This window comes from Electrona antarctica, assembly GCF_951216825.1.
Source record: "Electrona antarctica genome assembly, chromosome: 8".
Classification (NCBI taxonomy): Eukaryota; Metazoa; Chordata; class Actinopteri; order Myctophiformes; family Myctophidae; genus Electrona; species Electrona antarctica.
The window spans coordinates 5066535-5083453 of record NC_136789.1 but is presented as its reverse complement, the minus strand read 5'-3'; the positions used below and the strand labels follow the sequence as shown (position 1 = coordinate 5083453).

General features: G+C 41.4%; 1 protein-coding gene across 3 annotated transcripts in view; it reads right to left on the bottom strand.

Moving 5' to 3' along the window:
• Window positions 1-16919, bottom strand: part of LOC306928488 (vacuole membrane protein 1-like) — an 84510-nt gene that overhangs the window by 9397 nt on the left and 58194 nt on the right. For all 3 annotated transcript variants that reach the window (XM_079508647.1, XM_079508649.1, XM_079508648.1), the window contains one exon: window positions 15935-15996. In XM_079508647.1, the coding sequence (XP_079364773.1) occupies window positions 15935-15996 (62 nt within the window). The remainder of the gene's footprint in view (window positions 1-15934; window positions 15997-16919) is intronic.

The window sequence follows — 16919 nt, the reverse complement described above, 5'->3', positions numbered from 1 at the left end:
ACAATCACAGCCTATGTAAATAGCTCATACATAGTAAATTGTCGGTGTTCATTTATCCATTGGTAAATCCATTTGCTTACATTTCAACACACTAAGTTTGCAGCTCATGTGAATGAGCTGCAAACAATCGTTTAGTATTGAATTTAGAAGTAAGGAACATTCTCATCGAGTTGGTAATGCAGAAAGGTAATATGTGTGCATATCTGTGTGTATGTGTTCATATCTGTGTGTGTGTGTGTGTGTACTCAGAGTATGTCCTCTGTGTGTGTTTGTGTGTGTGTGTTTCTCTTTTCCTCCTCCAGTTGAACCAGGCTCTTTCCCAATGACTTCACCACTAAGGTATGGAGCCCACTCCTGGACGGAGATCCCCCTGCCCAGGGTGTTTATCACATCTCTGCTCCACAGCCATCTGTGTCAGCCTTCACACACCAACACACCAACGAACACGCACGCACGCACGCACGCACGCACGCACGCACGCACGCACGCACGCACGCACGCACGCGCAGACGCATGTTATCCTCTTGGGTTCCCATGGCACTGCCAGGAAGTTTGGGGCCACCAATTATAGCAGCATATTACTCCTCTCACTTCCCAGATTGGCCCCACCACCACAACCCACCCACCGCTCTAGGTCTTAGCCTAAGATCGACACCCTTGGTCTGGGCCCTGGGTGTGAAGGTGTGGACCTGCTGGGTCAACGGGACATTTCTATGGTGTGAGGGGAGGTGGTGAGTCAGACGGGGCTGGATGCTGTGGTGGTACTACTTCTAATAGAGACCAACCGGCAGGCTGGACATGATGGAGAAGACCAACAGCTGAAATCTGGATGCTCATTTCATATTTTTTGAGGGGCGCCTATATCAATCCAGCTTTTGGTGTGTGCACAAACTTTGTCCTACACAAACCCATTGACAATTAATGGATACTTTTATGGCATAGTGTCTGAGCAAATAGTGTCTATTTAAGCCATGATGATGTATGATGATAAGAGCACCCCTCACTTCACACGGGTGTGATTTCATTTACTGCATCGTTTTACTAGGTGGGCTGTTTCTGACTCCATGATAGGCTAATGGACAGTGTTTGCAAAGGGACTACAGTATATGTACAGTAGCTAACACTGTACGTACATTAAATATCAGCCTCACATCATATCACCCATATGCCCATGATTAGGCAAACTTCTGTAAATGTTTGACAGATTGTATTCACTGTAGATTCACTGTACATATTTATCCATACTCCCACTGTGTAGCCGGATGACATTGCCCATACTACTTTGTCGACATTTATTATTATATCTATTCATACATTATCTAATTAGTTAGACACATACTTGTATATATATTTGTTATTGTTGAATATTAGCTGTATCTTGAATCTTGATGCATACTGTCCCATTAAAGGACAATTCTTTAGCACACTGACTACGAGTTATGCATAGTAGCCTACTTTACATTACTGTAGAACATATTCAAAGGTATAATCAAACACAGTTACGGTAACTATATTTTCTTTCAAGTTACATAACCTTTGTGTTTTAATGTAATTACAATGTTATTTAAGTAAAAGCGTGGATTGATCTTTAAAATCTAGCCGAAATAAGTCCCTGGAGAATTTATTATTTTACTGACTAAATTCAAACGCCTATGGCTTCTTAATGGTAATATGAATATTAGCCAGAGAAGCCTGAATGTAAAAAAAGGTAAATCTAGTAATTATTCTAATTATATTATAATTATTCTAATTATTAAATAAAAATAAAACACCCACACCCGTGTGAATATTAAAGTCTAACTCATGTTGATTAGGTGATGTTATGGTGATGTAACAAACGGTGCAAACACAAACATTAAACGCCATTAACAATAAAGAGACAATATGACGTAAATGACACATTATGACGTATATTTTCCCTTCATGGTCAATGGTGTTTACAAAACAAACATTGAACTAAAGACAAACATTAAACCTGTGTATAGGAAAAAAAATCACACCCGTGTGAACTGAGTGGTGTAAGGTTTTATATAGCATGATCAGCTGTGGTCTGACGTAATGTCTGACGTCAGACCACAGCCCATTTCTCCATGGCTAGGTAGGGTCGTCTTCTGATGTGATGATTTGTGACCATGAAGTTGATTCAGCTGGAGTTTTTGTCCGATGTGAGGTATTATATAAGGTAAGGTATTATATAGCCTGATCAGCTCTGATCTGACGTAATGAAATCACACCCGGATGTGATTTCACAACTGGCTTTTTTTGTGCAGAAAAAATGAGCATGGTTGCTACGGTCATCCAGTTCACCCGGGTGTGATTTAATTACGTCAGAAATTATTTTGAACATAGCAACCATGCTCATTTTTTCTGCACAAAAAAGCCAGTTGTAGGAGTGGTTTACACCACTCAAAAAGTAACGTAAAGTGTATGTGAGTCATATTCAATGATATTCAACCCTTGTTTGGTCTTTTAATATCATATGTGTCATAAAGACACCAACTCATTGGGTCAGCTGAGTATTATATGTGGATCATATGCCAACAGAAACCCGTTGCTTTGACAACCACATAGATTAGCTGTCAAAAGCTACAACATACTTGAAAAGTTGAAATGTATATTGGTAACAGTATGGACTCATCTGGAAGAATTCCGCCTGATTCTTAGTTTTGCAGTGGTGTCTTGCACCTAGAAATAGACGATTTACAAGCTCACAACCGAGCTGCAATGCATTATGAGCTTGTAGATCATTTTCGGTGTGAGTGCCTTGCACCGAAAATGGATATACATGGATGAACAACCCAAATCAGGTTTAATACTAATTAAACAGGCAAAATTAATTTGCTTTAATAATTATAATAAACTAGAAAAAAAGCCTCCCCCGCATCAGTATACTCCCTGACACTGTTGGCTCTCCTCCCAGCTGTCCCTTCTAGTGTAATCTAACAGTCTCTATGGTGATTTAGGGGAAGCACATTGCACAGAGAAGCGTGTACGGCCGCAGGTCTGCCTCCTGGTCACAACTAGATGGTCATGAGGGGCATCGTTTGTCAAAAACATCCTCCATGTGTAGAAATGAACCTCACACCATCCCCAAGTTAGCCATCTCTCCTAATCAGAGCAGGTTTCCCCATAACATTTATAAAGACCATGTGATTTATAACATTATATAACATCATATACCGTATTTAAAATGTTATTATATACATTTATAAAGGCCACATTGACCATCTTGACAAGCAGTGGTTGAATGATGACATACAGCTATATATGTCAACATTAATCATTTTGGCAGGCGACTAAAGAAGGAGTCTGACGTGGTTTTTGAAAATGTACAGCACACCCCAACTCACTTATCAGTACTACTAGTGGAAATAGGAGTCACAACACCGCCATCCCTAAATAATGTGCATGGAGCTGTGTGCATGCATGCACACTATTATTTAATTATTCAATAACATGTCTTAAAGTATATATATTGAAAGAGGTTGTTTTTACCGATAGGTGACTGTGGCTACATATATCTGGGATGATTCCTCTTATACACACACACACCTCCCCCTCTTCCCCTGACTAAATAAGCAATTTAAACGCTCGTTTCAACCCATGAGTTAGACTTTATTGCCCGTGAAAAAATAAAACATCTGAGAGCAGGGGGGCCGACCTTTATTGTGTATCGTGGCAAATATTTGCCAGTGTCCTGCTCTGCCGGCACCTGATGCCGTGGGACCTCATCTCGGAGCTACTGCACATAGAGGTTCCATGTGGGGCTATAGGATGCCTACAAACTCCATAGCCGTGACTCGCGCAAGTCTGATTGAGCCAGCAAGGGGATGACAAGAGACTAAAACAAGTGAATCAGAGATGAGTAAAGCAAAAAGCACTGGGATTACACTAAAAGCTAACTCAAGACATTAAACCAGACCTGAGGCATACTTCTACTGTATATGACCTTGCCTTCTTCTATTTCTTTCTCGCACGGTCGCACGCACGCACGCACGCGCACGCACGCACACACACACACACACACACACACACACACACACATCAAAGCTATAATTACATTTAGATCACTATGTACCCCTTCAGAGTTCCTCAGTGTCTCATGAAGCACATAAATAGGTCTACAGTATACGAGCCCTGCAACAAGTCATTTTGAATGATTGAATATTATTCTTATATGCTGAGGTAAAACCTCTTTTTGGCTTGGAGACAAACCTCTTCACGCTGTTATTACAACTATATATCTCTGGCCACCGGGGGCCAAGGTAATGGGAATGAAAGCACAGGAGATGAGAGGAGGGACTCCCCGTCGTGCCTCACGTTAAACTTAACGATGCCATATAAAAAAAAGGCAGTCGCCCTCGACCTGCCGCTCCATCCCTCTCTCCCCCCCTGTCCCGTTCTGTTCCACTCTGATCCTGTCATCCTAAATGAGGCGTCTGACTGTGCTTGCCCTCGCGGAGAACAGGGCAGGCCATGGAAGGCCGGATCAATGCCATCTTTGTCAGCGGGCTCCTCAGGTGACCAGAGTTGTTGGGTCCCTCCCTGTGTGACTAAAATCAAAAATACTCCCCTTTCCGCAGATTGGGCTAATGGGAAGAATTTGCTCATATTGCTCAAAGAGGGCTATTTATAGTGAGTGAGTTGGCTGTTGTTGAAATGGTTGAATGAATACTACTTTTTCTTTTTTTCTTTTTGCAGATAAGCTCCCTTATCTATTTAGCATTGTCTATTAAGACATAATAATAATAAGGTAATAGTATGACCGCTTTTCACAGTCTCTCGAGATAAGACTTTTGAGACTACCAATTTTCAAGCGTTTCCACCAACGGAGACGTTGAAAATGCAAAGACACTACAGTGGATATACGCCCTCTCACCCACTTTTGAGGAGCGTAAATAAAATATACTAACTCAAATTAGTTAAAGCATATCTAGGTTAAGCTTAGAATAAAGGGGATTTCAAAAATATATTTTAAAAGATATTTAAAAAAGAAAATGTCATGAACAGAAATTAATGACAGCTTATGTTAGTGACTTTCAGGAGAAGTAGTTACAGACATTTTGTAGCATTATAAGATTGTGGAAGAGTTGCCTGGCTTGACAGACTAATGGTTTGGAAATAATACCAAGCAAGTTTGTACCTGCTTAGTATCAATTAAACAAAATGTGCAACAGCAAACTCATATTCAACACACAAGCCTGCATCACATGCCTGATTAAAGCCCTAATCTGCAGTTATTGGTGTTTTCTTCTGGTCAAGTGGTGTCAGGGAAGACAGACAAATGATTTGTTGCTACAAAGCAAAATCCTGACTCTGAGTTACTTTCAGAGCTAACTTAACACTCTGGATGTGCCTGTGTAGACGAGCAATAAGTAATCTTAAACAATGGTACTTTTTGTATGCTATGAATGTATGAAATGTAGTGTTTCCAGTGAAATAAGTTCCATTATAATTGGTTGCTCATACAAACCCATGTTGCCCTGTAAATAAATGACTGAGAGTTGACTGAACTAAATTGACACTTACATTTTGCAACTCTGAGAGTGAATAAATGGAACCAAATGGATGTAAGGATACGTCCACAGTTAAATTACCACTGAGGATCAGTGTAGATTCTAGATTGGGCTCCCAGAGATCAAATGGGAGTCCGGCTGTAAGCTAGCAGCAGTAAAATATTATTTGTGGCTGTATTGTGCTGGTAATGTACCTCTGCCTAGGAGGAAAAAATGGACAGATGGAGGGTTCCCCCTTCAGCCAATTAAATGGAGGCCAGCTGCACCTCAATGGCGTCCCTCCCCAGACACTAACATCGACAGGCCTCTCCTCAGACAGTGATACCCAACGTCGTCTTGGATTTCTCTGGTGCAATACAAGATGTTGGATCGACACCGAGAGGGTTGATTTGACGGGCCTTCAATCAAGATGACCGATTATTGATCACAGCCATTCAACTTGAAGGGAAGCACGCACACAGTAATGTCCAGTCAATTTTCAATTTAACTGAAAGTATAAAAAAGGGTCAATTTCGACAATTTGTAAACAACAGGGTTGGGTAAGTTACTCACAAAGTGTAATAAGTTATGTATTACTCCTTTAAAAAGTAATCTCATATTAGGCTACTTGGTATCAGTAGTAACTAACTCATAGGGCGTGCCAGATTGATTTAAACCTGACCATGGATCAGCTGTTTACAATCACTTAAAAAATGCCGTGCCGACGTGAGCTTATGCTAAAACCCATGCTCGAATTTAAGGCAGAATTTACACTCCATTGATAAATGAGGGCCTATAATGGGAATCTTTGTGTAGGACAAAAATAGACACTAAGCTGATTTGTTCAGACACATAATTTATGACATAAATTATCCATTCATTGTCAATGGGAATTTAATGTTTGTGTAGGACAAAATAGCTGATTTGCTCAGACACAGACGTAAATTCTCCATTCATTGTCAAAGGGAATGTAATCTTTGTGTAGGACACAAATACCGATTTGCTCAGACACATAAGACGTAAATTCTCCATTCATTGTCAAGTAGAGCGTTGGAGCCTCTACAGTGGTGCCCGTTGGGCACTGGTCTACTTGGAACGATGCAAGTTGGAAATGCATGCCCCACCCAGATAGACCTTTTTGGGGCAGTTCTGGACAACCGTGGGTCCGACCGACTCGACACTGGACACTGCACCCCCTGTGGGGGTGTGGAACGCGTACTGGAAGATAGGTTTCTGAACTGCCCACAGACCTCCTACAGTATAAGACACAGACTGAGTAGAATATTCTTTGCTATTTTATCATTATTAGTGAGGACCAATTATATGAACATAGGTTGAAAAGTGCTGAAATGGTCATTTCCCTTATTGCCTATCCATAGAGGAATCAACTCCATTCCCACACATACCACTGACAACATGTAGACAATTTAGCACTGGAGACAATGAGTCAGCACTTTAACACTTCAATGCTCATCATTTTTCTCTTCATCATTGTGGGGGAGACCTTTTCTTTTCTTTTTAAACGTATTTCTATATATCATCATCACTGTTGAATATGTGCCATTAACCAGACTGAGCCAACTGTGTCTAAATACAGCTAGATCAAAAGGACCGGTGGTGGAGCGGCTAAGTGAGGAGGAATTCATATCACATCAATGGGCCGACAGCGTTATTAACACAGGATATCTGTCTAGTCCATTACAGTGTGCATGTTTGGGTTGTCCCTGCTCCACATCACCGTCTGGCTGACTCACATGAGGCCCTGACCATGAGAAGACGGCGAGGGAGACCAACACAGGGAGGACTGGCCTTTTCCGTTAGTCTTGGATGATATCACATTGTGAAATTACTACGAGTGAGTGAGTGAGTGAGTGAGTGAGTGAGTGAGTGAGTGAGTTCTGGTTGGTACCGTATTACCGTCTACCACTCTTTTGAAGGAGGGTAACTATGTTGAATCATGCAGACATACAGTAAGGTGTTTGCCCATTTTATTACATTATTTATTATCTTATTTGAATGATGTTTAGGACACAAGAAACACTTTCCTGGGGTTTTTATGTGTAATATAATGTGTTTTTAGATATTTTAGTCATGGCGCCATGTTCATAACCAAAATTTGGCATGAAAATGTGGTGTCACTTCCTTCGTGGACTACAAGTAAGTCACACCTCCACGCAGCCTACCCCCTCTACACAAGGAGGGGAAGTGCACCAAAGCATTATGGTCATTGACTCATTGTAGGAATTCAGCAATCCAGTCAAACCCTATAGTCAAACACACAGACTTTTTCTGGCCATAGGGTGAACATTTCAAATTGTGCTACTGTTACAAATACTATTAACATTGAGTGACTGCAGTTTCTTCCAGCGGAGAACTGAAATGTCTTTAAGTATATCTGTTTATGATATACACGTTTTCAAATTCCTTTGTAATGGGTACTTTAAGACTGACAAGGTTATGTGTGTGAGCGCATGTTGTGTGTGTGTGTGTGTGTGTGTGTGTGTGTGTGTGCGTGCGTGCGTGTGTGCGTGCGTGTGTGTGTTGAGCTAGATTGTCCGGCAAGTATAGAAGGTATCCCTGACGAGCGTTTTAGCTCGTCAGGGAGAACCTCAACCTTGAAATAAATAATGATGATGACATCCATCACATATAAAAGATCAACTCAGATTCTGATCAAAAGGTGGTGGATATGAATGCGGTGAATTTTCATAAGCAGAACAATGACTGGATACGCATCACTGTCCTGGAGCGAAGGCAGAAGGACATTAGTCATGAAGCCTAGGGGCCCTAACAAGTATGATCACAGATCTTCATGTGACCTGCTTATCGATGTCTGTTATCAACCCAAAAGGAATGCAAAGACGGTTTTACAGGGACTTTATGGCACTTCAAAGACATTCTACCGTTATTTATACATCCTGGTACTGCTGGCAGACCATTTGAGTCACCTTTATCGATTCAACCTCGAATGTTAATGCCCTGGGAAAACAAGAGTGAAACTAGTTTAGTGTTACATTATGAGACCAAAAGGTCACACTTTTCTTTTTGTAAAACATCCCCACAGTACAATTTCCCTAAAAAAATGTAAAACAAGACATCTTCTGTTGATGCATGTAAACCAATGAGCTGTCGATATTTTCCAGCATTCCAATATTTCTCAAGCTTTGGATAAGAGAAATATAGTGGAAATTGTAAGTAACTGATGTTCTCCTCGGGTTGAAACCAAAGCTCTTTGGGAGACTTTCTGCAGGTTATTTCCAGCTATTAGAAACTGTTAACAGAAGTGTAGAAAGCTACTGCTGACAGTTGTAGCCAGAGATACAAACTCCTGAATTACATGATTCATTCTTACAGGCACAATTTTTCATTTACATTAAATCTCGCTGTTCGGTGATACTTCATATGTCAAAAACCACTCCTTTTATATATATATATAAAAACTACTTTTTACTTTTTACTATTTGTGGGATATTGTATGATTTGTGGGGCATTAATATACGTAAAACATAAAAAGTTGAATTATGGCCCAACAAATTCATTCCATTAATTCAAATGCAGATATTTGACAACATTAAAAAAAATCATTTGTATTAATTAATGTCCACATAATTCTAGAAAAAAAAAAAAAAAATGAAAAACCTTTGAAACATAATATTTCTTAAATATAAATCTGTAGCTTACCTCATTTAAGGTATATTGCAATTTGTTAACATTGTTAGTGTATAAATAAATAAAGTGTATGAATTAGTTTGGCATAATCCTGTACTGCCACAGAACAACATAAAATAAAATAATAAAGTTATTTTTTTCCTCTGTACTGACCATATCTTATACATTTAAGGATAGTTACACTTTTTTCCATCCTCACATGTCAGGCAGACAGAAATAGACTAATAAATAGACTAATAATGCCTGTCTCTTCGCATTCACTTCAGCACATACTGCCTACACACTATGCCTAGTGTATATTCAACAGTGTATTATAATAAAACTAATGGTAAAAGTGATGCTCTTTTCACAGAAAATGAATAAGTAGACATAGCGTGCATGTGGGAATTTACCAGGAGAAATCGTTACGTTTTCATGTACTTCATCCTCAGGATATGTACATTTTTTATATTTAATAATTGAATGCCACAGACGAATAACAGTCTAAGTCCACACTATTGATCCATAATGTAAAAATGATAGATAAGGGGTCAGGACAACGAGGCCTTTTCGTGTCTGAAATTTGGACTTAGACTGTTTTTCGTCTGTGGTACTCATTATTGGAAAACTACAGTATTTAGCATGTTTTGTGCTGTGAAGGCCCAGCACATTACAGAGGGAGAGAGATTATGGACACCCAATGATGAGTAATTCTTTGCATTGTAAGAGTTAAATTACAACAATGTTTGTGTACAGGAAGTGCGGTCACTGACTGTAACCGTGCCAAAAAGCTCACCTGCCAAGCACGGAGAAGGAAGTGAATTGTACAACCTTATGTCATGTGAGAGTGACATCACCACCATTAAAGTTCAACGGTCACTTCAGCGCTATCCCCTCACTTCCCAAGAGAGCCGTGAAACAACACACCTATAACCACAATGTCACACTAACACTATTAATGTGAGTATAATAAAGAATTAAAGCCCCCTTTTATGCCATTAATTAACCCATTTTGGGCGGGAACCCCTTTTGGTGTTTTAAACATTATGTTATAATTTAGCTATTGAAAAATAGCAGATCTACAAGCTCATAGCGCGCCACCGAGTGGCGCGCAATGAACTTGTAGGTCTGCTATTTTTGAAAAATCGTTAAAATGTGCCTCAAATCTTTCAGAAAATTGTCATGATTTAGAAAACATATTTTTTAAATTTCGACGTCAGGCCTGAATGGGTTAATAGTAATAGTTAATCCCCTAGTTCAAAATCCAGTTTCAACATTGACAATTATTACATTTTCAAGATAAAAAAAAAAGCAAGGGTTCCCACCACAAAAACATTCAACTTTGAACAGCATATTAGTCTTTTGAACCAATCATATTCTTTTAAACACAGGGCCAAACCCTTGCCGGATTACGAATCCGTTAATGCAACATCAAATGAGACACAAACATGTAGCCTTAAATGTTGCATAGAATATATAATCCAATAACGAAATCAACATTTATTGGTATTAATTTCTATAATAATTGCAATGCATAACAAACTAGAAAAAGTGCCCTTCCGGGCACAGGTCTCCACCAGGAGGATAGGAGTGTGTGTGATGTTTGGCAAAATGTTTAGGAGGATGTTTTTTTTAATTTGTTTTTGCAACAATTTTCTTCATTTTGTTGAGGAAATGCAGAGCCAGATCACTCATAGCATCTCTGAGGATAGAATTCTGGATGAGCAGGACATGTGCAGCATGTTGTACAAAACGGGCCACTCCTGAAAACTTTGGAAGGCAATCTTAGCCAATCAGTGTACAATCTGAGAAATCCAACAGACTCGTCTTGATCACATGACTACAGAGATCATGTGTACCGATTGCCATTTCTTCATACGCCTTTGATGGCAATTGGATGATTTGAGGCATTTTGTTCCAAAAATGTGTTTTGCAAAAATCAACCTGTTGGTGGCGCTATAACAGGCCAATGTGAAAAGGGTGGGATATATTCCTCAGCCTAGTAAGAAAATGTGTGAAAGATTTCACGTAAATTGCATGCTGCGTTCATGATTTGAGGCTTTTGTTCAAAACGGGGCAATCTTGCAAACTGTGAAAGCCAATTATAGCCAATTAGGATGGAATATGAAATATCGGACAGATCCAACTTGAGCACATGACCATAGAGATACTGTGTAACGATTTGTGAGATGTTTGGACAGAATCTGGAGGAGTAATAAAAAAAAGTGTTTTACAAAAGTCGGCCTCCTGGTGGCGCTATAAAAAGCAGATGCGGAAAATGCAGGTCAAAGGTTTGTCCTTGGCCTCTAGGGAGTGTGCATGCAACGTTTCACGCAGGTCGGTGCAGTTTTAGGTAAAAAATGTGAAAAGCTGCCTCATGGTGGCGCTATAACAGGCCGTTCTGGAAAATGTGGGGCTGGTAACGGACGGACGGACGGACGGACGGACACACGGACGGAGTGCAAAACATACTCTCTCCCCATGCCTTCGGCCTGGTGGAGACAATAACTCGAAAACAGTGATCCTTGGAGCACAAGTCTCCGCCAGGTCAGGTAGGTTATTGTGGGCCAGCAATATTTGGAATTCAGTCATGACTATAGACATAACGTGTACCGATTTGCGTAATATTTGGACAAAATGTGCAGGAACAATATTAAAAAAGGGTAGCATTCCTTCCTCTGCCTTTCACGGCACTATAGTAAGCCAAAGTGAAAAGGGTGGCACTGGCATTTCTTCCTCGACCTACCAGGAATTTGTTTGCAAAGTTTCACAACAATCGGACGCTGCGTTCATGATTGATGAACTCCTGCAAACTTTAGATGCCAATCTTACCCAATCAGGATGACCACATATATGATCACAGACTATAGAGATACTGTGTACCGATTTGTGTGAACTTTGGACAAAATCTGTAGGTGTAATAGGCAAAAATGTGTTTTGCAAAAATCGGCCTGCTGGTGGCGCTATAACAGACTGATGAAAACTTGTTCTGCTCTGGCCTCCAGGGAGTGTGTGTGTGCCAGAGATTCGCTGGACACACACACACACACACACACACACACACACACACACACACACACACACACACACACACACACACACACACACACACACACACACACACACACACACACACACACACAGAGGCGAAAACATAGTCTCGGCCACGCCTTCGGTCTGGCGGAGGCAATAATAACTTTCAAATGTTTCAATGCCACCAAACCATATTAGACTGAAGAGATGCCCAAATGTGCATATTGTTAAATGATATTACAATATATTAGGCGCATGCCTAATATATAGCACAGTAAACATGTCACTGGGTACGTGGCATGCATAACAATACGCTTAGAAGATGAGGAGACTTCATGTTTATTAATAAAAGTGTATGCAAACTATGCATTTAAAGGGTTACATTTGAATGTGTGTGTGTGTGTGTGTGTGTGTGTGTGTGTGTGTGTGTGTGTGTGTGTGTATGTGTGTGTGTGTGTGTGTGTGTGTGTGTGTGTGTGTGTGTGTGTGTGCGTGCGCACGCGCGTGTGTGTGTGTGTGTGTGTGTGTGTGTGTGTGTGTGTGTGTGTGTGTCTGTTTCTGAAAGTGAGAGTGAGAAACTAAACGTGAAGTCAAGGTGTAAGGCCTTTAACCAGGAAGGAAGCTGACAGTTGACAGGTTGTGATGGAGGAAACTTCATTGTGCCTCACAGTGCAACGTGTCAATAACCAACGATCTGTAGCTCAGTGAACAGTGACAGCCAGGGGGGATGGAACTTTCACAATATGGCACGCACGCACGCACGCACGCACGCACGCACGCACGCACGCACGCACGCACGCACGCACGCACGCACGCACGCACGCACGCACGCACGCACGCACACACACACACACACACACACACACACACACACACACATACACACACAATTCTCTCTCACGCATGCATGCACACATGCACGCACGCACGCACACACACAGACAAGTAGTGCTCATGGTTGGAAAAACATAATAAAACTGTATTTGAGCCTAACCCATTTAGTGTAGCCATATTTAACCCATATGATTCAATCTATCAAAAAACGAAAATCTGAACATGCCTATACTCCAAAGGCAAAATTAGGCCAAATCTTATCTCACAAACAGTGACAAAAAGCAGAGCAAAGATAGAAGAAATATAAATCATCATGGCACAGATGAGCTGATGCAATGTCATCATTTGATTTCAGCACAGCCAAAATTCTTGTGTGTGTGTGTGTGTGTGTGTGTGTGTGTGTGTGTGTGTGGTGACACTCCCACCAGCAGGTGTTTCAGTGGCCATTTCAAAAAGCAGCAACCCCTGGCATCTCTACAAGGGTAGCCAGCATGCGTGCGCATGCACTTGCACACACACACACACACACACACACACACACACACACACACACACACACACACACACACACACACACACACACACACACACACACACACACACACACACACACACACACACACACACACACACACACACACACACACACACACACACACACACACACACACACACCTTTACTCAACATTACCTCTGTGGGCTAACAGACACTCCACAGTGTGGAATGGATCCACAAGAACATCAGCTACCTTTATGTTTTGTTGTGTTTTTGACCAATTTTAGGTAAAATGTACACACACAAAACCAGTTAGTGGCGTTTGTCGACTCTGTGCTAACAACTTTTACTCTGAGACAAGACAGAGGTAAACAAACTGACGCTGGGTAGTCAAACAGTTCAGTGCCATACTGGCTCCTCTAAAACACACACAAATACACGCACGCACACGCACGCACGCACACGCACACGCACACGCACACACACACACACACGCACACACACACACACACACACACACACACACACACACGCGCACACACAGTGAATTGGAAACTCCAGTCTGCAGTGGGAGCTCAAATACGTTGTCCATTCCTCCAAAGCAGATCTACCAGCCAATAACAGTAAGCAAGCTTGCCAGATTGGTTTAACAATACAGCAGGACTTGTATGTGTCATATATGTTGTTATATTATTATTATTACTACGTGTTGGGAGTCTGGGACAGAAAGGAGGACACACCTAGAAGCAGTGGTGTACACTGTCAAGTAGTACATTTACTCAAGTACTGTACTTAAGTACAATTTTGAGGTACTTTTACTTTACTGGAGTATTTCCAATTTTCAGTACATTTACTTCTACTCCACTACGGCCCGATTTCCACTACCAGTCCATGGCCTCACACCACTCCACCCCACACCGCCCACTTGTAACAGCGTTTCCACTGCAAGGAATTGGGCTGAGTGGTGTCAAAGTGGTACTAAATGAGTGACTAAAAAGTACCATCTCCAGGGTGGGTCTGAGCTGGGCTAAAGTACCATCTCCAGGGTGGGTCTGAGCTGGGCTAAAGTACCATCTCCAGGGTGGGTCTGAGCTGGGCTAAAGTACCATCTCCAGGGTGGGTCTGAGCTGGGCTAAGCTCACACTTCATAATGCCTGATCACTCACTGACTTTTTATTTAGACCAGGATCATAATTGTGTAATGCATTATAATAGATTATATTGTATTATAATCACTCTCAATCTATTTTAGTGTATTATAATTATCATAGTTGTAATACATTATCATACTTTATATTGTATTATAATTACAGTTATCTGGGGTACTGCGAGCGGGTACTTTATTTGAATGGAAACTGTAGATATTGTGGTGTAGGGCTGTGTGGTGTGGTGCTAAAGTTGTAGTCCAAAACGGGTAAAGGCAAATATTGTACTTTTACTCCACTACAATTATTTTAAAAATGTAGTTACTAGTTATTTTGTAAATTTGGATTATTATTACAAAACATATTAATCACTTCAACGCTATATACAAAATAGCCAATCTAAAAGCTCACAATGTGTCACGGTGCAACACATTGTGAGCTTGTAGAGCTGCTATTTTCAAAAGATGTTTAGACATACATTTGAAAACTTGTGAAATGGGACATTATGCATAATGAGTACTTTCTACTTTAGGTTCTTTAAGTACATTTTGATATCAATACTTTTGTACTTTTTTTTGACACCTTCAATACTCAAGATTAAGCCCTTGCTTTGTGTTAGCTGACAGTTGACCTATCAGACCTGGCTTTAAAGGTGCCAATTGCATGTGATGAGTGATAAAGCACAGCGCAGTCTTTGAAGGTTTGATCTTCTCTGAAGCAGCCTGGATATGAGCTTGGGCATGCCCCAAGCTCATATCCAGCCAGTGGAAAACTATTTGTTTTATTTATTCATCGTCATTAAACATGCCTGAGAAGTCAAAGGCGGGATCTTCCGCCCTAGCAGAGCACAATGTAATGAGATGTCTTTTCAAGATCTGACGGGGCACATCTCCCTTTCCCCAGCCAGGTCGTCTCCTTGAATGACCTTCACCAGTCAGAAAGTCCATTTCCCTCAAAAACATGTCAATTAATGTCCTCAGTTCTCACTCAAATGTTGGTGTGTAAAACATTAAGTTCAGAGTTCAAATTATCTTTCTCTTTTCTCTCTCTCATGTGTGATGTGTTCCCACCACTCCCCCCACCACAAGGAACATTTTGTGTGAACGTGCGCGCACACACACACACACACACACACACACACACACACACACACACACACACACACACACACACACACACACACACACACACACACACACACACACACACACACACACACACACGCACGCACAGTCTCTTTTTCAAAAAGTGGCTGAACGTTGCTCCGTGATAGGCTCACTCACCCGATGAAGGACACCATCTGCTCCACTAAGTGTCTACTGAAGGTGATGATGACGAACAGCTTCTATATGACAAAGACAGAGACAGAGAGAGGGGGATCAGCCATTCAACCATGATGTCACTGTAGGGGTGCGGGACACAGCGCCACACCCATCATAGCTTGATCATTAATATACAGTAAAGACCCCCCCCCCCCCCCACACACACACACACACACACGTTGGTGGCTAACAGGCGGTTGGTCTAAAAGCAGCCATGAAGAGGCTCCTTTGTCATGGAGGGCTAAGAACAAAGACACTATGACACATCACCAACATAATCGCGGTCCCAACATCACATGGCCTGTCCTCCAAGGACAGTTAGGTGGGGACAGTGGGGAGGGGGGGGGCACAGGGAGATGGATGTGGTCATGGGTGAGTGGAGAGAAGTGGATGTGTCATGGTCTCAGGCTGTGCCCCTATAGTTTCAGATGGGGTTGGGAACAGGCTCCTGTCCAGTCTGATTCCTGCTTAGTCACTGAGGGGCCATCAGCCGTTTAGCCGCATGACTCCTCCAGAGGGGCGCACAGACTCACGACTAATTGACTTCTTTTTAATACGTTTATACTCTCTTCTGAGTAGCTACTTGCTGATATCCATTGTAAATTGTTTAATCCAGTACAATTGGCCTCAACAGACAATAAGCTAATCTTAAATGATCACTGCTTCTATCCATTGTTCTTTCTGACGTTGTATAACATGGACAGTGTGACCTGTTGTTCTACAACAGGTGTTGTGTTAAAGGTGTTAAATGTCCAAATAGGTTATAATGATAACAATGTTTGTGCATTGCTAATTGATAGAACATTATTATCTAGCATTCATTTTGTGCACCTCTGCATATGATATTTCCTATTTAGTAGCTCCTTACGGCTTTGTTTACGGTTGGCCCCCACACAGAGCAGGCAGTGAGGCTCCCTGCGTTGAAGGGGCACAGGAAGGCTGACTA